Source organism: Myxocyprinus asiaticus, chromosome 1 (assembly GCF_019703515.2).
Source record: "Myxocyprinus asiaticus isolate MX2 ecotype Aquarium Trade chromosome 1, UBuf_Myxa_2, whole genome shotgun sequence".
Lineage (NCBI taxonomy): Eukaryota > Metazoa > Chordata > Actinopteri > Cypriniformes > Catostomidae > Myxocyprinus > Myxocyprinus asiaticus.
In genome coordinates this window covers 12,027,063-12,051,260 of record NC_059344.1, presented here as the reverse complement: position 1 = coordinate 12,051,260, position 24,198 = coordinate 12,027,063, and the positions used below count along the sequence as shown (strand labels likewise).

At 39.8% G+C, this 24,198-nt stretch overlaps 1 protein-coding gene across 1 annotated transcript in view; it reads right to left on the bottom strand.

Annotated features, from left to right (window-relative positions):
• Positions 1 to 24,198, bottom strand: part of LOC127445583 (synaptotagmin-7-like) — a 213,897-nt gene that overhangs the window by 100,466 nt on the left and 89,233 nt on the right. The window contains exon 3 of the mRNA XM_051705738.1: positions 13,691 to 13,782. Coding sequence (XP_051561698.1) covers positions 13,691 to 13,782 — 92 coding nt within the window. The remainder of the gene's footprint in view (positions 1 to 13,690; positions 13,783 to 24,198) is intronic.

The window sequence follows — 24,198 nt, the reverse complement described above, 5'->3', positions numbered from 1 at the left end:
AACATCATAATGCAGCCTCATGAAGACACAAGATAGGGAAAAAAAAACAACAAAAAAGGAGAGAGTGAATAGAAACAGAGATTTCAGATAGACAGACAGTACGAGTAAGATAGAGAAAAAAGTAATATCTAAAAGTAACCGGCAAATAGGGCTGGGCAGTGATGGTATACACTGTGCAATTGTAGAAATGTCCAAGCTGAAAAAAAAAAAGCTTAAACAAGCCCATAGTTCCCTTTTGTGGAACTCGAGCTGCGTATGAACGCTATGGGGACACCGTCCGAGTGTCATGTGGTCTGAAGCCCTTTTACAATCAAGCCAATTTATTGGCTGATGGCGCTTAAGCGATGCCCCCAGGGAGCTACATCACAGGCTCCATAAAGGTGCTTGCTTTTGCGCCTTCAATTCAGATTTTCTCTTCTTCAGTGCACAAACTGTCAAAGCCTATATTTGTTTCTAGCGACTCATGTCAAAGTGAGGATTATTTTTCTCCCATTTGAGTGGCAATCATGCAAGGACATCGTTGACACAGCATAAATTTTAGAGAAATTTCAGTGTGGTTTTTCCAAACATTACAAGGGGCCGATGAGGACAGCGGTGCTTCGTTGAGGCTCGCAATTTCTCACCACGAGGCGTTATCCCCACTTGTTCCATTTCTACATCCTCCCGATTCGGAGCTCCGTGTGCTGGAGCCGTTCGGTATTTTGGCTTTGTGCCTGAGAAGATAGGAGTGCGAGCGTACACTGGAATCCTCCTCGTGTTTGTCGCCCTACCCCGAAGCGTGAGTCTTGTCGGACATGCTCTGAGGCCTAACTCGGTGGCCATTTTCTGATGAACAACGCATGTGTGAGACCATGTGCGTCATGAGCCGTCGCCTTTAAATAACACTGAATGAGAGAATTGGCTTTCTCTCTCGCCCCTGGCACCGCTGGGCATCGATGCGCTTTTATGGAAGTTGTGGGTGTGGCCCCTCAACGGGGCTCTCTTTTGAGTGATGGTTTATCCCCTGCTGTGGTTGATACCATTCTAAATGCTAGAGCTCCATCAACAAGGAGGCTATTTATGTTTAAGTGGTGTATTTTAGCTTTTTGGTGTACAGTGCAAAGTGAAAATCCAGTTCACTGCCCTGTCGGTACAGTACTGGAATTTTTGCAGAAGCGTTTCGGGGCCGGGGGTTACCCTGGCAATGCTTAAAATCTGTGTTGTCTCTATAGCAGCTGAACATGCGCTTATCAATGGAGTCTCTATTGGTAGACATTCTCGTCTTTCGTTTTATGTGCGGGGTACGCAGGCTTAGGTCCCATCCGCATCCCTTTATGGGATTTATCTGTTATGTTTAGAGGCACTCTCGGGTTCCCCGTTCGAGCCCTTGACAACAGTTATTGGTAAGTTTTTGACTCTTAAAACGGCGCTGCTAGTATCATTGGCATCGTTTAAGAGAGTCAGTGATTTGCATGCCCTGTCGATCAATCCCTTGTGGATGGATTTTGCTCCAGGGTGTTCAAAGGTTGTGTTAAGACATCGTTTGGGCTTGTTGCCCAAGGTTATTTCTACGGCATTTTGCTCGCAGACCATTAATTTACAGTTCTTCTCCTCCCCCATTTGAGTCGGAGGAGCATGAAAGGTTTCATATGCTTTGCCCAGTTTGGGTGCTACGAGTTTATGTTGACCATACTAGCCAATGGCATAAGTCAGAGCAGTTGTTTGTGTGCTTTGGTGGCAGCAACAGAGGTGTTTCGGTGTCCAAGCAAAGACTATTTTATTGGATTATTGATGCAATTTCGAGTGCTTATGAAGTGCATGGTTTACCTTCACCTTCAGGTATTCGAGCCCATTCTATGAGGAGCATGGCATCCTCACAGGCTTTGGCTAGAGGTGCATCTTTGGAGGGACCAACTCCTCTCCACATACATTTGATAAATTGTATAATCTAGACGAGGGTTTGACTCCAGCTTCCTCTCTGTTGGAACAGGATTAAATCCATAATTTCTTTTATTCAGATGTGTGGAGGCGAGGGCATGGTCGAGTGTTCGTATGGAAAGAGAGTAAGCGGTAAGGGTTCTCACCTGAGATGAATTTCTGGTAATTGCTTGTTTCTGTGTTCACAGTGAGAGATGGGGGAAATAAAAGTGCCAGTCCTCAGAGTGTGAGAGAGCTCAACTGTCAAGCTGTTTGTATGTTTTGGCCGATGCAGTTTTTGAAGATTTAAGTTATATGAAGCTATATCATTGCTCATTGAAGTGAACGTATTATTTTGTCAATAAAAGTGACATTCCTGAGCTGGAATCACCGTCTCCCGCTTCCTCATTCCTTTGAACTTATTACACTGGTGCCAAAAGCCGGGAAAACGAGGAAGAAGATATGCTGTCATGGAGTCGTCGCCGCTGGAGAGTGTCTTCAGGTCCTTGGCCAGCATCCACCAGGCCCAACACCAGGCCCTCCTAGACCTACGCACAGAGCAGCAGCAGCATTTCGAGGTTCTCCTTCGGGCCCAGGAGGATTACCGGTGGGTGCTGCGGAGCCTCGTACCCCAAGAGGGAGCGGCCGCTGCCTTTTCCCCGGCAGCAGCGAGCCCTCACTTGTTGTTCACAAAGATGGGCCCTCAAGATGATCCGGAGGACTACCTCGAGCTCTTTGAGCACACGGCCAAAGCCCTGAGATGGCCACAGGAGCAATGGGCAGTACATCTTCTGCCGCTGCTGACCGGGGAAGCCCAGACTGTGGCACAACAACTTCCAGTCGCTGACTTCCTGGACTACAAGTTGTTGAAGAAGTGAGGGAACCCGCTGCCACAGGTGTGGGTGGGAGGCTTGGGCTGGTCTGCTGGAGTTGCATTGATACGGGTCCTTGCTGGTTTAAGCTGTTCTCCCAACCAGGCCAAGCTGGTGCTCAGCTGGTTTAGCAGGTTAAGATTCTGCTAAATCATTTACACCATGGCATATCTGCGGCCAGATCTATATCCTAATCTTCAAACTATTAAAAGACATGTGTTACAGTGTAGACTGCTTTGCCAAGCAACATCGGAATTTGGTGCCTATAGAATGCAATTAATGTATGGTCGCACATGTTCGTAAAGTGGCTATTTTACAACAGCTTCAAATGTACTGTAGCTCAGACAATTATATTTTCTGTATAATGTATTTCTGTTTTGAATCTTTTGTTTTAAACTCAAGAGTTACAAATAAAATGTGACGCTGTTCTGCACTGATGCCAGAAATATAATGTATTTGAATAATGTGATCTTTTGTTTGGTGTGCAAGTTCCAAGAGAGAGAGAGAGAGAGAGAGAGAGAGAGAGAGAGAGAGAGAGAGAGAGAAATAAAATAATAAAATGAGATGAAGTACCTTTCATTAGTAAAGTACAGTATTTAATTCAATTTATTTTCAAGAAATTTGCATTATCACATCATTACATAATATGCAGTGTAAAACATTTTTGGACTTTATTTTAACTGTACTATATCATGATATGCTGTTACTGTGATATAAAATTATATAAATATACAATATAAGATGTATATAAGATGTTGGTTATACCACCCAGCTTTACTGGCAGAGTAGAACAATCTAGCCAAAGGTTTAGTAAAGGTTTCTTGGTCTAAATAACAATCATGTGTTCAAGAATATTGTGTAGCATAAAGTAAGAAAGTAAATAAAGTAAAACATTTCTAAGAGGAGAGTGGAAAAGCAGATCTATCTAGAAATAGTACTAAGGGTGAGATAAAAATGTTTTGATTTGAATATCATGCACAAACCCCTTTAAAGCCATATTTATTCTATGCTGTCAGTACACTTGCTTTCTGACTCATAACCTATTGTAGTTTCAAACCTCTAATCTCTATAAAAACAACATGTAAAGAAGATGTCTAAACAAAGTTAAGTAAACATCATATTAGTAGCAAGACTTCTAAGTAGGGGGTGGGCAGTATGACCAAAATCTTATATCATAGTATGAGTAATTTTGTATCACAGTAAAAGTAACACGTCACAACATAGTTATTAATGCTTGAAAGTGAACTGAATATTTTAAAAATGAAAAGTCTGACAGCCAGTCCGAAGTCTGAAGGTTATGGCCTTAAGTAGTTTCAATAATTGGGCAGTTTGAAGACAGCTTTGAAGTTGAAAGGTTATATAAGCCTTGTGTGGTTTGAAAACAGTTATTTATGCCTTGCTATGTGGTTTAGGGGTGGGCGATATGACCAAAATCTTATATCACAATATCACTATTTTTTTTTTTTTTATCTAATTGCATTTTTTTTTTAAATCAGTACAGATTTGTTTATATATTAAATAACCATATTGTAATGCCTTTTTGAAAAATCCAGTAATTGAATTAAATACTTTATAAATGAAAACTACTTCCTCTTGTAAAATTTTCTCTTTATTTGAAACATAGAGTAAAAAAATAAAAATAAAAAAATCAATTGGTGGTAATCAACCTTACCACAATTCTAAATGTTGTTGTAAATGTAGATGTTGTTGACTAGTATAATTATTATAAAACTTTCCTCAAGAAACTCAACATCTTCTGAAAGCAATGCAACAGTAGAAATAATCCATAAATACTAAAGGATTATTTCCTGAAAAAAAAAAAAAAAAAAAAACCAATCTTAATGATTTAGGTAATCTCTGTAGACAATATTTGAATATCTGAAAGCAAAGCCGGATTGTTTTCTAATATGTAACACCATTCGAACTGAATTTTATTAAGAGTGATGATGTGTAGTTTAAAAAATCTGCAGGACAGATGACACGTAATTGTTGGCACGACACATTGTTTTAGCTGTTTTCTTCATCAGTGTTGGTTAGAATGTCAGGCTCCCACGCGGTTTGAAATGTATGATTTCCTCCATAGCACTTTAAGGTAAAAAATTCAAAACTCAGTAGAATTCAAATGGGTCATGCAAATTTTGAAGTTTTTGCTGTGACAGAGAGAAACCGGACTGAGTAGCGCCAGTGATGACACGCTCTGCATTCCCCTGTCTGTGGAGCAAAATCTGTTAGCCAGCTGGACTCGTGCACACTTTCATGCTTCAGAGACCATGCACGCGACAATCACGTGAACACAGATGGGTGTGTGAGATGAGAATTGAGAAGCATATTTAGATCGCGAGAACAATCCCATTGAATTTGCTCAGTCTCACGTTAAGCTGCTCCGCCTTCCTCTTCCATTTCTCCGACAGAATGTGTACCACATACATGTGACATGAATAGAATGAGGTGCACATATTGCCCACCCGTAGTGGTTGTTAAGATTTTGTTAGTGGAAGATGCCAAGTAGTTGCTAAGGTGTTCTGGCTTGTTGATAAAATGCTATTAAACAGTTGCTATTGTGTTCTGCATGGTTGCCAAGAAGTTTCTAGGTGGTTGCTACGGTGTACTGAGTAATTGCTAGACAGTTACTACAATGTTTTAAGTGGCTTCTAGGATGTTGCTAGGCTATTGATAAGTGACAGACAGACAGACAGACAGACAGAAATATAGATAGATAGATAGATAGATGAAAAGAAAAGAAAAGAAAATGACAAAGAGACAGACAGACAGACAGACAGATAGATAGAATTATTACAGTGAATATTACATAACTATACATTAGTGATAAATTTCTGTTGTATGGAGCTTTTATTTTAATGGAAAACTGAGTGAAGCCCTTTCAGTTTGTATGTATTTTAGGACAGCTTCACACCTCTGAAAAAAAGCAGGTCGCGACATGACCCAGTGTGATTGTTAAACCGCAAAAGGTTGCAATCTAATTAAATATATATGTAGTCTGTATGTGCTGCGCACTGTAGAGTGAATGTCCACCCTGCTCTTTGCATCTACTACACACAAGTACATGTGATAATCATGATGATGTGTTTTCAGTGTATGAGCCGGTTTCACACAGTCACTTCGAAGCATGCAGCACATGCAGACTGTATATTTTATTAAATCACAGCCTTTATGGTTTAATTATCACAATAGGACTGTAACACTTAAGAAGGTAAGGAGGAAGCTGGGACCAGCATGACAAACACATAGACATTTATTGACACTTTTCAGTGTACAAAGAAACAAAAACACGCACTGCTTTTCAGCCAGCTGTGTCAAATCATAAAAACACTCAGACACGCGGACAAGATTCGTATATCTCTCTCCCGTCTGCCACTGTCTTTTCTCCTTAAATACTCCCACTTCCCCTCGCTGGAACGCGGTGTGGTGCACAGGTGGAAGTCATTTGCCACTTATCTTACAGGCCTCACTCTGCCCAGACGACGTTCGGCTGGCTCACCACAAGGACATAATGTGATTTTAATTTGTGCGCTAAATATTTACGCAGTGACATTTGTATGTCAGACAGTATCGGTGTTTGGTATCATTGGAATCGGAGTACAAGTACCTGAGTGCAGAATAAGACATCCCTGGATATCCCTAGTGAAAACCAGTTTGATCAGTTTGAAAAAATGTGTAATAAAGGACCATTCACACAGGATGTGTTTGTGCATTCAAAAACAGCTAGACGCAGCACAGTGGTACAAAACATGAAAATAACTGGGGGCCCCTGCTGCAAAAACAAAATACTTTAAAAAAATTAATGCACACATACAGTATAGTTGCAGGAAAAAGCATGCATTGACTCCATTATTAGCCTAGGGATTTACAGCCTTTTTTTACCCTGCACTAGGAATGTTTACTCTGTGTGTTCGACAAAGATAAGTAAATGGATCATTGTTTTTGTGTTATTTATTTATTGTTTTTCTATTTTTATGACTTGCTGTGTATTAGATAATGCATTTGGACGCTTCATATTGGTGTTGGGGGTTCAGTGGTGGATTTAGGCATCCCCCGGTGGCAGCATCTTGCCAGTGGTGGCACGAGGCACCCACACAGACAAGTGGGCGCCCTGAACTCCATCTCATCAGCCATCTCATTTACAATCACGACTTTTGTTAGCGCCTGGCCCATACAGACACCCCTGGCCCATACAGACACTGGCTTTTGGACCTGATGCTAATAACAGCTTGGATGGTCCTTTTCCTCTTTGGCCCGGATAACACGATGGCTGTGTTTTAAAAAAAAAAAAAAAATTGAAATGTGAACTCTTCGGTCCAAAAAACCCAGTTCCACTGTTTTACTTTCCATCTAAGATGAGACGGAGACCAGAGAAGTTGGCAGTGCTTCTGGACAGTGTTGATGTAGGGCTTCTGCTTTGCATAGTAAAGTCTTAACTTGCATCTGTGGATGCAGCGGTGAATTGTGTTGACTAACAAAGGTTTACTAAAGTTATCCCAAGCCCATGTTCATGATATCCATTACAGGTGAATGATGGTTTTTAAGACAGTGATGTCTGAGGGATCAGAGATCACGCGCATTCAGAAGTGTTTTTCGTCTTGCCCATTACGCAACGAGATTTGACCAGATTCCTTGAATCTTTTAACTATATTGTGCACTTTAGAGGGTGAAATGCCCAAAACCCTTCCAATTTGTCTTTGGGGAACATTGATCTCAAAGTGCTGGATTATTTGCTGAAGCATCTGTTGGCAAATTGACAAGTCTTGAACAATCCTTGTTCTAGAAGGACTAGGCTGTTTTTTGAGGCTCCTTATACAGTATACAGTACTATGACACAATTGTCTCACCTGTTTAACATTGCCTTGATATTTCAACTCGTCAAATTGTTATTAGTCTTAAATTTTCTGAACCATCCACATCATTTTGTGCCATTTCTAATACTCTGTAATGTCACATATCAGCTTGAGTTCATGGCTGGACTTGAACTGCAGTCCTCCGACACTAAGTCCAACACTCTATCAGATGAGCTACTGCACAAGCTAATTGTTTTGGAATAAGTGTACATATGTAGGTGGGTCTGTAATACAAGCATTAAAATGTATTGTTTTTCAAAAGATGCGTTAGAGTAAAATTGCAGGGTCTGAGTAATAGAGAGAAAAATAAGTATTTATAAAGTCATAATCAGCCCTTAAAGTCATGATTTGAGTGAAAATGAATAAACCACACAGTTGTTGTAGCACCTCTTGTGTTCATTTCACCTGGAAACTGCAGGGAATTGTACCTGGAGACACATATAACAAGTTTTGCAAAATGTATAAAGAGTTACGTTTTCGCTATGAGACCAGGTTGGAAACTCTAGTGCTTCATTCGCTGTCTGAAGAACACTACCGAATCAGCAGTGGAACCGTGCCCTTGTGTGGTCACAGGTGATTAGCTGTCTGGCCTCTCATACTGATATGAAAACAGTATCCATCTGGTGTGAGCTGCATTTTTGTCTAATTAGAGCAATGGCTGATTAATATTCTGTCTGCAGTTGCTATCAGAGCGAGTGCTCCAAGTGGACCAGTGCTAGAAATGTTCTTTTTCAGACTGCTGACCTGATCAGCATCGTCAAGTGTGTGGAAGCCGTCGTTTCACTCGCAGTCATTACTTTTAAAGTGGTCAGAGGTTATTCCTGTGGTTTGCTCAGATTAGCCCTTGTCAATAAACACTGGCTGTGTTCAGACTAAAATATTAGTGTGGGGGTTTGTTTGATGCCAAAAGTTTGGTTTCAGTACGATACAGCTCTGATACCTCAGTATCAATACTAGTATATTGATACCTACAGTATATACAAACAGATGATAATGGAAGAATGTTGCATGTGCATGACATATTTGCATTCAATGGGAACATTTACTAAACAAATAATTAAAGTTGACTGGAAATCTCTTGTGTACAGTGAAATCAAGCAGGGTCATAGAATTAACAAATAGCTACAGTATCTATGAATGTAGAAAATTTAGAAACAAACGATCATCACCAGGGACGTGTTTCAGGATATTTTACAATCGCTTTTCCAAACATACTCCCCAAATATTTCAGAATAAATTTTTTTATATATATCATAACTGAGCAAGAAAATAACAGTTAACTTACTTTGATTAAATTACTCACAAATATGAATAATGACAAAAAAAAAAAAAAAAAAAAAGTAAATTTTGGCAGCATGGATTTTCTTAATTGAAAATGCACCCTTTTTTTCCAACAGTCTCACATGCTCAGTGTCGGTAATGTGCACATCATTGTTTGGTAAATTACTCAATAAAGTAATCCATTACAAATGACTTTCTAAATTTGTAATCACTTACTTTACTGATTACTTCAGCAAACAAGTAATCAACGAGTTCAATATAATGTTTTTATTTCCTCCTCGTCCACTGTCGCACACCCTTCAGCTGTCATAGAAACGCAAACAGATGTACATATGAACATAATTCATATTTTTATATATTTTATATACAATATTTTATACATAAATAATCTTATTTTAGAAATATGCATAACCCAAGTAATGTACTTAAAAGTAATTACCTTAATTGAAAGTCAGTAACTGTAATCTGATTACAAGAATTTAAAATGTAATATGTTAAATATTAAATCTGAGTTACTGCAATTTTTATTTGTAGGTGTATAGTTCACATCACTGCTTAGTAAATAGGTGGTAGTTTGTTATGTTTTTGTCATAATATCTTATGATCTCTATCCACAATATTCCCATGACGCTTTGCGGGCGGAACTTCATGTTAAGCGTAAACAGTCGTTATGTTATGTACTAATGCAGCATTAAAAATGACAGAGACTTGAGAACAACTGATCACAGAATTATAGTGAGGTGATATTGTTCTTCCCCACCTATCTGTTAATGATTATGGGTTTGAGGGTGATGGCCAAATATCGCAAATAGAAGCATTTTAGCTATTTTGTTGAGTCTTTATCCATCGATGGAAGAACCTGTGCAGACTAACCTGAAAAGCTATGTAGCCTATTAGCGCCTTCACAACTGTAAAGTTGGACATGTTTTGAGAACTGTAGATAATTATGTTTATTTTAAAGCATATATTGAGTCTAGTCTGAACCTGAAGAGTTTGTTGTACCGAGATTATGTAGTTACTGAAGATATAGTATTGCAGGACTCAGGCAATGACACTGTCATGCTGCCGTTTTTCGATTAAAATACAATTATTTTGTGGGAGATGTCTGTGTAGTAAGCTCAATCTAGCTTTATAATTGTTAGTTTACGTACATAATATCTGTATCTAAATGTTATAACCTACATGAAATGTTTTAGTGTTGACTGAACAACTGATCCTATTGATAGATTGAATTTATTGTTCTTGTGTAGGAAATAATGATGCATTAGCAGCCATACAATGAACTGTACAAAAAGAACTACATGCAATACAAATAAACATCTTTATTTGGACATATATTATAAACATTGTACACAAAAGTTCAATGCTCTCTGTAAAGCAACTATAAAACATTATGTATTATTAAATTAAATAAACTGAATTGATACTGAATTAATGTCCACACTGTTTTCCAAATCACCTTTTCCCCTTAAGGGTAGACATGCACATTCTGCAAGGGCACTCAAAAGAAAGTGAATTGCAAGCAGGAAAAATGCAGGAAAGAGGAAAATCAGAATACAATTAATTTGATTCTGATAAAACATCTCACTACTGTACATGTCTCATCTAATAATTATGGTCTTCTACTGTAAAATTTCACATTTAGCATCACAGCATGAAAACAGTTGAAAACAAATGTCACTACACACAGACAGTTCAGAAAAAACATCATTCCTTTTTATAATTTAATTATATTTATCACACATATACAGTGAAATTTTTTTTTTCATATATAAGTCAGATCAGAGTGCAGGGTCAGCCAATGATACAGCACCTCTGGAGCAGATAGGGTCAAGGGCCTTGCTCAAGGGCCCAACAGTGGCATCTTGGCAGTACTGGGGCTTGAACCCCTGACCTTCTGATCAGTAACCCAAAGCCTTAACTGTTGAGCCACCACTGCCCCATGCGCTCAGTAATAATGCCTATACTCAGTAATAATGTTTCAAAACATGTGAAGCGTTCACAAAAATTATGCTAAATAGAAATGAACAAACTCTCAAAATGTCTAATGAATTTTCAGCACATGTACACACACCTGTTAGCACAATAATTCACTGCGCTTCGTTTCTGGACATCTGTCGTAGCCAGACCGTAACAGTGGATAATATAAAAACTCCCCGCTGTTGACTTCTTCTTGTCAATAAAGTGAAAAGAGCACACAAACAAATTATTCCAAGCTTTCAAACAGATGTTCCTAAGTCAATCCGTCTTTAGGCAGCCGATGGAAGAAGCAGCATCTGGGACTGGAGCGCTGTGCTCTGCGAATGGTTTCTGACCATAACATTGCTGTTTTAGACAAAACTTTAGTTTTGCTTGATTATTAGAATAACCATTAACTGCACGCATTGTCCGGGAAATTTAAAAACATTTAAAAAGCAAGTATCTAACCGCATGACACGCAAGCAAGCAGTGACTGGCTACACACAAAACGCCAACCAATCGCACTTCCGCTAGCCAACCAGAAATTCCGCCCACTCGCTGAGAATATTGTGGATAGTGAATGTTTAACTAAGTGAATGGCATCCAGTTATCATGTCACCATTTTTAATAGATTTTTTTTATAAAAATAAGAGAAGTTAAAGATTACTTCTGGTCCTTTCGTCACTTTGGAAATTGAAAAGAAAGTTGTGTGCATTGCATTGTGGGACGCAGTATTCCTTGCCATGTGTTTTGCTGATATATACAGCGTATTTTGGCAAATGTAGTAGGACATCCGGGTATTTCATGCGTAAAGAAAATCTGCATGCTGTGCACAGTCTCTTCACTGCATACTGCAAAAAGAATGGTTTGGTATTACAAAAACACTCGCTTGTCTTTGGAGTCGCTGCGGAATGAACCAATGAACAGTATTGACCATTAAAAATGCTACAGATGGTGTGAGAATCGCAAGAGGCAGATTACTTTCACACAGGCTTGGGCAGTAACAGAATACTTGTTTACGTTATGTAATCAGGATACAATAAAACAAAACAAAACAAAAAAAATGTTTAAACATATTCAGATTACAGTAACATTTTGTAAATATTGGGATTACTAGCAGGATTGTAATTTTTCATTTCTAACAATGGAAACATCCTGGTTACTTGCGTAACCTCCGTTCCCTGATGGAGGGAATGAGACGTTGTGTCCATGTAGTGACACTAGGGGTCACTTTTGGGAGCCCGAGACACCACTGGTCTTTGATAAAAGGCCAATGAAAATTGGCGAGTGGTAATTGCATGCCACTCCCCCGGACATACGGGTATAAAAGCAGCTGGCTCGCAACCACAAAAGGAGGAGACGGCGGGTGAGTTGTGACATACAACGGGAGCGCAGACCGCCTTGGCGGTTGACATATGCTACCATTGCCACGTAGTCTGATTTTCTTCTAAAAAATCTTCATTTGTGTTCTGCAGAAGACAAAAAGTAATACACATCTGGGATGGCATGAGGGTAAGTAAATGATAAGAGAATTTTTATTTTGGAGTGAACTATTCCTTTAATCTTAACCAAGACATAGTGTAATTCAGTGCAGCAGTTCAAATTGTATTTGCTTGATGAGAAAACAAGCCATTTTCTGTAGCAAATAGAGGGCTTACCTGATTTGTTTAAAAATAGTTAGAGTTGTTCTAAATTGTTCTACTTATTCTGCTTCCCTATTAAGGAGGCAGTGTTCCTGTTTTTCTATTTTTTTCTTCGTATATATACTGTAATAATAGGAACATTACTCATAATATTATTCAGACCTGTTTTGTTTGCATCCAGATGGCATAATTAAAAGTCTTCAATATCATATTGCTTTTCTCTTGACTTTATTCACATGTAACTTTGAGGTAATCCAAAAGTAATTAAGAGTAATCTAATTACATTAATTTATTATTGTGGTTATTGGATTAAGTTAACGATTATTTTATATATTTTACTAAGTAATCAGCATTTGTTACAGGTTACATTTTAAATGTAAGCCTCCCAACTCTGCTAACATGGTTCCCACCTTTTTTAATCAAATAATTTCCTTGACTTTTCCATGACCTTTCCAGGTGTTTATAATTACTGGATACAGATTAAAAATAAATAAATAAATAATTCAGACTGATTTGCTAACAAATCGCTACTGATTTGCTAACAAAAATGCTAAAACGTTTCTCAATCATTTCGATTAATTAATTGAAAAGAACGGACTCAAAAGAACAATTCACTGACAATTCTGTCATAATTATGGATTGCAAGCAAATTTTAATCCAAACAAGAGCAATATCTACTCTAGCTCGAATAATATTTTAGAGGGAAAAACTAAAACAATGTATATTCAATGTAGAAATTTCCGCACTCAAATTTACTTTTGAGATTTTATTAATTTCCATGAAATTTCCATGACTGGAAAACATAATTTTCAAATTCCCAGGTTTTCCATGTGGGAACCCTGCAACTATTATATAGCTGTCAAACTTACTCTCCTCAATAAATTACAAAGATGGTGTGATTGTCAAATATTGTTTCCAAGATGATAACTGAAGGCTGCTCTCTAAATGAAACATGCAAAGGTCATGTGACAACATTGTAGCGTACTACTGTTTGAGCTTTTCACATCCTTTGAAAATAGCAGGTAGTTTACAGTTTATATTGCATAGTATGCCGTATGGTCGTACTCCATTATAAACACAGCCTTAAACTTTTCTGCACAATGCTGAGTAGCACTAGGATTCATATTTTCTCCTCATTATCTCGAGACATTAACTGAAATAGTTAAGCCCTGCAGGAGGCACATACTTGATGGCTTTATTTTCTCCTCTGCCTCTCCCAGACACAGACACCGAGTCTGGGGTTCCTGCTGTCTCCACCCCCGGCTTATTCCTCTTCCCCTTCAGACACAAAGAGAGAGAGAGAGAGAGAGAGAGAGAGAGAGAGAGAGAGAGAGAGAGTAGAGAGAGAGAGATTAACAAGTAAAAATGGATGGGAAATGAAAGATTGTCTGTTTTAATTTGGTAAGGTGCCGTGTTTCAGCAAATTAAGGGCAATTCCTGATTATGGGCCAGTTCTATGACAGCACTGCAGTGATATAGCTAGTACACACATACAATAGCCAAGCAGAGGTTTGACACAGATGGTAATGACAAATCTGAAACCTTTAGGGCTCTTACACACCAGTAAAGCTCTGGCGGAGCATTAGAGAAATATGAATGTAAAAAGATTTTAAGGGAGTGGAAAGGGTTGTGTCAGTTTGAAATCAAGTGGGAATACATCAAATTAGATTTCCAAAATCTCAACCGGATCTGCTTGTCTGAAATTCTCATTGGTAAACAGATGCCTACATCAGAGTTTGTTGCAACAAAAGTTAAAAAAGTTTTTTTTTTTTACATCCATACCATCAACATTGTAATCAATGGAATGCAGGTTTCTCTGACTCAGCATCAACTGTTGTGTGTAGGCACCTTTCTAAGGAGCGATGAACTTTGTTGCTAATAAGAGACAAAATGAGAGATGTTTCAAAACCTCATGGGCTGCCAACCAGCATTTTTGGGCTGTATTATACAGGCACGTTCGAACTACTGTAAGTAGGGAACTCCATGTTTTGAAACAGACTGATTGAAATTCACCTATGTATTAAAGTGTGTCAACAATTTGTGTGTATTCCGAAACATTTATCTTCTCAGAAAAGTCTTTCACGCAGAGTCCAAGTCAAGTCTTAAGTCTTAGCCTTTTGTCACAAATCTGCATCAAGTCTTAAATATCTTTTGGTAACACTTTGCCCTGTTGCAGGGCAATTCATTTATATACATATGTTTAAAAAGTTATTATTTCTAGGAATTTCCTAGAAAAAGAAATCAAATGACCACACATTTTCACAGGAAAAACCAAGAGAGAATGCATGAGTGGCTCTCTTGTTGCCTCCCATCATTCTTGTCATCCACTCAGAGTGGCAATACTCAGAGAAAACATTTCTACTTGAAAACAAAAAGATTTCTATTGTTCACATGTTTTTAATTTAGAGTCCATGTCTAAAGTCAATTGCCTATAAGTCTGAGTCAAGTCACAAGGCAAGATTTTTTTTCCAACTTATGTTCCCCTTCTGTCACTCACTCGACATTGTGTCAATGTAGTGACACTAGGGGTCGCTCTTGAGAGCCCCGAACACCTCAGATCTTTGAGAAAAGGCCAATGAGAATTGGCGAGTGTAATTTGCATGCCACTCCCCCGGACATACGGGTATAAAAGCAGCTGGCTCGCAACCACTCAATCAGATTTTTTCTTCGGAGCCGAGCGGTTGTTCTATCAGTGAGCTGAATACTACTGCTGTTCCATTCACCTCTTAAGAAGCGAATGCTGTTGAATATACAGCGCATTTCCAGCGGCTTTCTCTCCTTCTGCACGCCGAGTGCAGATTTCGCCCCTGGTTGCTTCGACAGCGCTAAAAGAGTGTATATTCCTGCTAAAGAGTATATTTTCTGTATTAGAGCACACACATTGACATTGAACGTCTTTTTAAAGATGCTTTTCATCTTTGTGTGATTCCTGAATGCTTCCGACGACCACGGGGGCTGCCTCACGTGTCTGGGCAGCGATCACACTGAGGCAGCGTTCGTGGATGGTTCATGTTCTCATTGCGAGAATATGACCATGGCAACCTTGCGGTCGCGGCTTTCCTTCTTCCGGGGGAAAGCCACTCTAGCCGCCCCCCGTGCTAAGCCTTTTACCTCTGGGTACGAGGCCGGCCCGTCTGGCACTGGAGGCGATTTGGGCGGCTCCACCGGGTAAATCCCCGCGGACCTCCCATTCCCCAGCATTCTCGTTTGCCCCCGCCGAATTCCGAGAGGAGACCAGCTCACCCCAGGGCCAGCTTAGTGTCCCTTTTGGAGCTCCGGAGCGCTGCATCGGAGAGCGTACTGGCGACGTCAGATGCCGAGGACTCGACTGGGCTGCCACCTTCGGGTTGGCCCGCCAAGTCTGAGGCTGATGGCGAGATGACCGCCATGCATGCCCGGGCCGCTGCGTGTGTCAGGTTGGAGTGGAACCTTCCATCCTCCCCTGAGCCCTCGCGGCTAGATGATTGGTTCCTGGGTTCGGGGCGCTGCTCACAGCCACGCCCCCCCCCAGTCCCTTTCTTCCCAGAAGTGCACGATGAGCTGACGACACCGTCGAGGACTTCGCCCAGCAATTCTCGGCGGTGAGGAAGCAGATGGAGGCTATACAATACATCTTGCCCCAGTGTGGCTCAAGATGCCATATCCTGTCTGCTTGCTGAGGGTGTCCCCCTGTGGCCACGAAAGCCCAGGCGGCTCCACCTCAGCCCGAGCCTAGTTCTCGGCCCCAGCGTAGAGCCCCCCGCAGGAAGCTGACGCCCCCGCCTCACGGGCCAGCTCCTAAGCGCCCCTGAGACAGACGACCCAGGGAGCGAGATGTCTGCTGCAAACCCGGAGCTGGTATCCAGACCAGGAGGTAAAACATTGGTTTCCTTTTCTTTTATGTTCACCACACCCCAAACGGGCTGCGGTACCCACATTCTCAAAAGAGCAGTTTCCTCACTCCCTGGGTCACATAGCTATTGTTTACGACCGCCGTTATCACGGCAACTGGGCACTGAGCACCTGAGACTTAGACGCCGTGAACGCGGGCCCCCCGCCTTCGCACATCCGGTCGCACCACACTCACACCCATGGCCAGGTTGTTGTGACAGACTACGAGGATGGTCAAAAAGTCCCTCCTCCTCCATCGCCGACCCCCGACGCTGGGTACATGGAGCAAGGTAAGTGCATCGAGGGTCCCCTCAGCACAGCCATGAGTTCGAGACGAAGCGAGGCTCCTCGACGTGGCATCCCCTGCTCCCTCCCGCCGTGAGGCCCCACCCACAGGTACGTTCAATGCGGTCGTCCCCTTAGTGCCCCTTGCCCGGAGCTTGGACGCATGGCTAGCACTTTCCAACCTATCATGGTGGTTGGCCAGGACCATCCGACTGGGCTATCAGTTCGCCAGGCGCCCGCCCCGGTTCAACGGCGTCCGCTTCACTTTGGTGAGGGGCGAGAATGCCGCCACCTTGCATGCGGAGAACGTAACCCTTCTGTGCAAGGGCACGATAGAGCCTGTCCCTCCAGCCGAGATGAAGAAAGGGTTTTACTACATCATACTGAAGAAAGGCGGTGGGTTGCGGCCAATCTTGGACCTGCGAGTTCTGAACCGGGCCTTGATGATACTGAACTGACCTGAAGTCGTTCAAGCAGAGAACAGCGGTTCCACTGAAACACTTTCAGAGGCTCCTGGGGTATATGGCATCCTCGGCGCCGGTCACGCCACTAGGGTTGATGCAAATGAGACCGCTTCAGCACTGGATTCAGACTCAAGTCCCGAGATTGGCATGGTGCCGCGGCACACATTGCGTGGCCATCACACCGATCTGCCACCACTTTGACTTACAAAGTCCTCTGAAAGCCATCAGCAGCTAGCAGTTGTGAAAGAGATGATAAATGATCCTAACGGCAGGAAGAAAGAGGAGCATCTTGGTCAAGGCACACCAATAGCCTGCCAGTTTCAAGCCTTTAAATTATGCCACCTGCCAGCATGCAATCGCTCCTCTGCCATGATCTGTCTACCGATGTAATGAATGGTAACAAAAGAGGAGTGATATAAGCGTGTTTATACACAGGTAAAAACATCTTGAGCAATGGCACTCATTTACATAGGCAAACATAGAGGAAGCAACTTTCTTAGAGGAAGTAATAAAAATTACGTTAATCTGGATGGTGTGCATGCCGGTATATGTTGGAGCACCAGTGTTTGTGGAGAGCAATGCGCGGGTGATCTCCGGATGTCACAGCACTAACTGGGGTGTTAATCTAAACCCTGTTTTAAAATAAACCCCCCGAGTGACTGGGCCCCTGAAAGCTGTCCCCTTTTTTCCCCATTATGGGTGGCCTGGATCCGATCTTAGTATGTTGGGAATTGCCCCAATCTGTTTTTATTGTGTTAATTGGATCACTCAAATGCAGTTTTGGTCTGTTAAAGTTTGACACCTGTTTTTGTCATTTGCCCATTATCGTCAGCTATGATGTTATTTTCATAGACTAAAATGATATGACATTTTAGACAGAATAAAATGGACCAAAATACATATTTTCAAAATTGACTTGACGGTGGATTGCCTGAGCGACTATTTGGTCTTAAAGAAGCTCTGTACAATTAGGCAAGTTTGGGGTTCACCTGATCCTGATCAGAGATTTGCATTTCTAATAAGGCGTTTACATAAGACACATTCTTACACTAAAAAACAGTAACAGCAGAACAAAGGAGACACTTTTTAATAATAATAATAATAATAATAATAATAATAATAATAATAATAAAGGTGCAAATAGTGGCAGATACTATTTGCACCTAGTAAGTACAAACATACAGTGTAAGGCATCACTGCAGCATTTATATTGTGTTTATTTAGAGTCCCACAGACATCTTAGACCAACCCTTACCCCTAAACTTAACCTTCCCTTACAAAAAGTAACCATGGTTTTACTACAGTAACCATAGTATCACCATGTTATTTTGTAGTAAAATCACAGAAACCACAAAATAAAACAGTTACTATATGGACACAATTTTACTATAGTAACATGGTTAATTGCATTACAACTGAGGCTCTTTAGAGACATTTAAATCTATCAAAAATTATTGTACAAATGAACAGATAGTGAAAATTTTCTAAATACTTTAAAGACAGTTAGACAATTAAAATTACTTTTGATATATTTTGTCGTTTTAATTTTCAGGACAAATCTTCAACAGGATTCATTCTTTTTACAATGAAATTTCATGAGATGCAACTGGCTGACAAACACATACTGAGCTACACATAACACATAAGCTACACATACATTACACATATGTATTTTCTCAGGCACTTGTTGAGTCAAAATTGATGCACAACTTACAGAATTTCAGTAGTACACCCAAATGACAATAGCCATATCATACTGTTCATGTGTTGTACTTGCTATAGTTTCCTTCGATGTTGTTTCTTCGTCAAATAGCAATGTCAAATGTAAATCAAGTCAATCACTGAAACATCAGTGCCACCTTGAGTATGAACTTGCATGTATATTATGTATGTGAACGCATATGAAATACTGATAATTCACCATTGTTGATAATTCATTGTTGCACAGAAAGTCAACGTGATATAGTATTTATTTGTTTGAATATAGTACTCATTTATCTTGTATTAAACAAAGAAATAGATATCTTGTGATAGTAAACTGAAATAGACAGGAAATAATCCTAAAAAATATAATTTATGGAAGTGCAAAAAAAAACAAAAAAAAAAAAACACACAGACACTCTCACATACCTCGGGCATTTAATGACCCTATACACTTTTGGTAATTAACCCTACTTGGCTGTTCGGTCATTTTTGACCGATTTCATTTTATCTTTTTTCTTTTTTCTTTTTTTTATAAAAATGATTTCCTCAATCTCAGTGGTTCAAAACTTCTTAAGACTTTATTTAGATATGCAACCTGAAAAAAATAAAATAAATATGGACTTCATTCAATGAGTCTAAGTGGTCATTAAAAATAATGCAACACCTTCGCTGTTAGCATTCAAAATTTACCGACCATAGGAAATGAAAGTGAAAGACCCTAACATAGAGCAATGTTTTTTATGTGTTGAATACAATCTATACACCGATCAGCCAGAACATTAAAACCATCTGCCTAATATTGTATAGGTGCCCCTCGTGCTGCAAAAACGGCACCAACCCGCATCTCAGAATAGCACTCTGAGATGCTATTCTTCTCACCTCAATTGTACAGAGCAGTTATCTGAGTTACCGCAGACTTTGTCAGTTCTAACCAGTCTGGCCATTCTCTGTTGACCTCTCTCATCAACAAGGCATTTCCGTCCACAGAACTGCCCCTCACTGGAATTTTTGTGGTTAGTTTTTTGGCACCATTCTGAGTAAATTCTAGAGACTGTTGTGTGTGAAAATCCCAGGAGATCAGCAGTTACAGAAATACTCAAACCAGCTCATCTGGCACCAACAATCATGCCACGCTCCAAATCTCTGAGATCACATTTTTTCCCCATTCTGATGGCTGATGTGAACATTAACTGAAGCTCCTGACCCATATCTGCATGGTTGTATGCACTGCACTGCTGCAACATGATCGGCTGATAAGATAATCGCATGTATGATTGTTGGTGCCAGATGGAACAGCTCTGAGTTATAAATATGGCCTCTTAGGCATTGCTCACAGATCATTCTGTGGCAGCACCATGGCAAAACGCTATACTGTTCATAAGACCCTGGAAAAATTGCTTGACTCCAGTGATGAAGGGCTTGCTGAGGTGGCTGCATAGAACACTGCAGCTGCACTACTGCTATTATTGTCACAACATGATTTTCAAGTCATGTTATTTTTCTTTTTCTCACCAGATGACACATTTTAAATTTTAAATTTTTTTCCTTTATGTTTAAACTTATAGAAGTGTAGAGTTTTACTGTTGTGAAGTTGCTTATTTGCAAATGCTAATTATTGTGAAATTGAAAAATGTACATGTAAATAAGATCTAAATAACCTAAATTCCCAAAAGAAGTGCATCATTTTATTGTTACTACTTCAGGGAAGTTTGTTTATTGTATCTGGTCAAAAATGACCGCAAACAGCCAAGGTGTTGACCATTTTTGAACAGCTTAGGAGGGTTAAACCATTATATATATATATATATATACAGTGGGTATCCATTCAGAATAGGCTTTCTACCACCGCGATCACCACGTGAATGAGTCATTAGCAGCTCTAAACCGCTAAGGGGCGCTATAACCATAGAATTTCAACAGGTCAGAGCTGAATGCCTCAGAGCTTTTCTCCCAATGTAACGACCATTCAGATGGAGGCGGTAAGGGCAAGTTAAGCTTGTTTTGCAAACCGCCATAAAACAGAACAAAAAGAGGAGGAAGAAAAAGAAACAAGAAGAACAAACACTGATTTGATAGTGGGACGCAGCAACAAAGACCATGATAAAAAACACATTCCTGTAACATTCAGATTTTCATGAGGACGCCCACACATCGGGACTTATTTGTTTCCATTTATCCATTCACATTTCATTAGAGAATTATCATATGTGAGTATTTTTATACAGACGTTATGAGCGAGCGCCATATAGGCTGCATCTTCAAACAACTTCCAAAAACTGCGAAGACTCTTAACCTGTTTTCTTTTAATGTGCCGATGGGCTAACCCATATTTTCTATTTTTATACAGGATAATCAAATGTTAATTAATTTGTTTATATGTGAACCATTGTATCATACTGTATGTTATATTATCCTGGCAATAAAAATGAAAGAAAAAGTTAACAGAATCATTCATCATGGAAGCATCAAATTAAAAATTTTAAAATATTTTAATAAGAATGGCAATTTTCCATTACACATATTAGTCTGGAAGTGTTGTGATTACATTATTTGTATAATATTTGTCTCAATATATGCGTTTGAGTTTTACACTCCATGTAATAACCAGAAATGCTATGCAGTTTAAAACTGTTGGTTATGTGCTTTGTTATTCTTTATCTGTCTAGTATTTTATTAGTAGTTGCTATTAACCGATGTTGCCACAAAGCTGGAATATATTGATTATTTTTTGGAATGAGTATTTGCACCCATATGTTAATAGCATCTGTAAACAACTGTTCGTACCCCAAAAGTCTCATGGGATGTCGATGAAATAACGAAAAGCTACCTCTGCTTCTTTAACATTGGAGAGAGCATAGCGGTCAACTAGCATGTTACGACAGAACGTTACTGTTTGCAGATACCATACAAACCAATGGGGAGACACCTACCGTGTCTTCTCTTTTTAAACAGCAATTTTATCAGTAGTAAACTTCACACATAGTCCCAAAAGTTTTGTTTATTGTAAAACATGTAGATGATTAGTGTACAGGCGGTCAATTCATCAAATGATGAACTGTTTCCTCACAAAAGCAGTTTATTCAGTATAATGAAGCATTTCCTACATAGACATCCATAAAAAAAAGGCCTCTTGTCTCCTCACCAGTTTACGGACCATAGAATGTCTATGGGACCGCTACATTATGCTATTTTAGGCTAAGCTTGTAGTCTCCTCTATGTAAGAAGGGTTCTGCATCTAACTTCAATGTGCTGTGATGTGGGATGCGGCAAAAGCCGGCTAATTGTTTTTTTCTAATTATAAATCATGAAAAGGTGATACTGCTGTTTGACCAGAGCCAAAATGTAATTTTTCTTTTAATAATGTTTTATCTTTCAAGTGACACGGCTTCATTTCACCAAAGTCAAGCAGCGACGAAGGGAGAGAGCAGGGATAAAAACACTGTGGGTCTTTGCTCATTTATTTAGACATGCCAGTTATCTGTACACCTGTCAATTACACTGGTGGCCAAAAGTTTGGAATAATGTACAGATTTTTCTCTTATGGAAAGAAATTGGTACTTTTATTTACCAAAGTGGCATTCAACTGATCACAATGTATAATCAGGACATTAATAATGTGAAAAATTACTATTACAAAAAAACAAACAAAAAAAACAAACAAATCATCCACGTGCAGCAATGACATCTTTGCAGATCCTTGGCATTCTAGCTGTCAGTTTGTCCAGATACTCAGGTGACATTTCACTCCACGCTTCATGTAGCACTTGCCATAGATGTGGCTGTCTTGTTGGGCACTTCTCACGCAACTTACAGTCTAGCTGATCCCACAAAAGCTCAATGGGGTTAAGATCCATAACACTCTTTTCCAATTATCTGTTGTCCAATGTCTGTGTTTCTTTGCCCACTCTAACCTTTTCTTTTTTTTTTTTTCTGTTTCAAAAGTGCCTTTTTCTATGCAATTCTTCCCATAAGGCCTGCACCCCTGAGTCTTCTCTTTACTGTTGTACATGAAACTGGTGTTGAGCGGGTAGAATTCAATGAAGCTGTCAGCTGAGGACATGTGAGGCATGTATTTCTCAAACTAGAGTCTCTGATGTACTTATCCTCTTGTTTAGTTGTAAATATGGCCTTCCACATCTCTTTCTGTCCTTGTTAGAGCCAGTTGTCCTTTGTCTTTGAAGACTGTAGTGTACACCTTTGTATGAAATCTTCAGTTTTTTGACAATTTCAAGCATTGTATAGCCTTCATTCCTCAAAACAATGATTGACTGAAGAGTTTCTAGAGAAAGCTGTTTCTTTTTTGCCATTTTTGACCTAATATTGACCTTAAGACATGCCATTCTATTGCATACTGTGGCAACTCAAAAACAAAGACAATGTTAAGCTTCATTTAATGAACCAAATAGCTTTCAACTGTGTTTGATATAATGGCAAGTGATTTTCTAGTACCAAATTAGCAATTTAGCATATGATTATTCAAGGATAAGGTGTTGGGGGGCCTGGGTAGCTCAGCAAGTACAGACGCTGACTACCACACCTGGAGTCACAAGTTCAAATCCAGGGCGTTCTGAGTGACTCCAGTCAGGCTTCCTAAGCAACCAATTGGCCCGGTTGCTAGGGTGGGTAGAGTCACGTTGGGCTAACCTCCTCGTGGTCGCTATAATGTGGTTCTCGCTCTTGGTGGGGCACGTGGTGAGTTGTGCGTGAATGCCACGGAAAATAACGTGAAGCCTCTACATGCGCTAGGTCTCCGTGGTAACACACTCAAAAAGCCATGTGATAAGATGTGTGGATTGACGGTCTCAGATGCAGAGGCAACTGAGATTTGTCCTCCACCACCCAGATTGAGGTGAGTCACCACAAGGACTCACCACGAGGACATAGAGTGCATTGGGAATTGGGCATTCCAAATTGGGGAGAAAAAGGGAGAGAAAAAAAAAAAGGATACATTGTTGGAGTGATTGCTGCTGGAAATGGGGACTGACTAGATTTGATCAAAAATAACTTTTTTCAAATAGTGATGGTGCTGTTTTTAACATCAGTAATGTCCTGACTATACATTGTGGTCAGTTGAATGCCATTTTTGGTGAATTGAAGTACCAATATCCTTCCAAAACAGCAAAATCTGTACATTATTCCAAACTTCTGGCCGCCAGTGTATATTTATAACATCAATTATTTGGAAACAATTAAACTGGAAATGCACATAGTATGATGATATTCTTAAATAACACCTAGTATGTCATAATTGTAACACACTGTAATAAATAAAAAGTATATTAATGTGAATATATAGTGTATATTTAATGTGTATATACTAATGTTAGAACACATCATAAGATCATGAGACACAGACTTTATTTACACCACC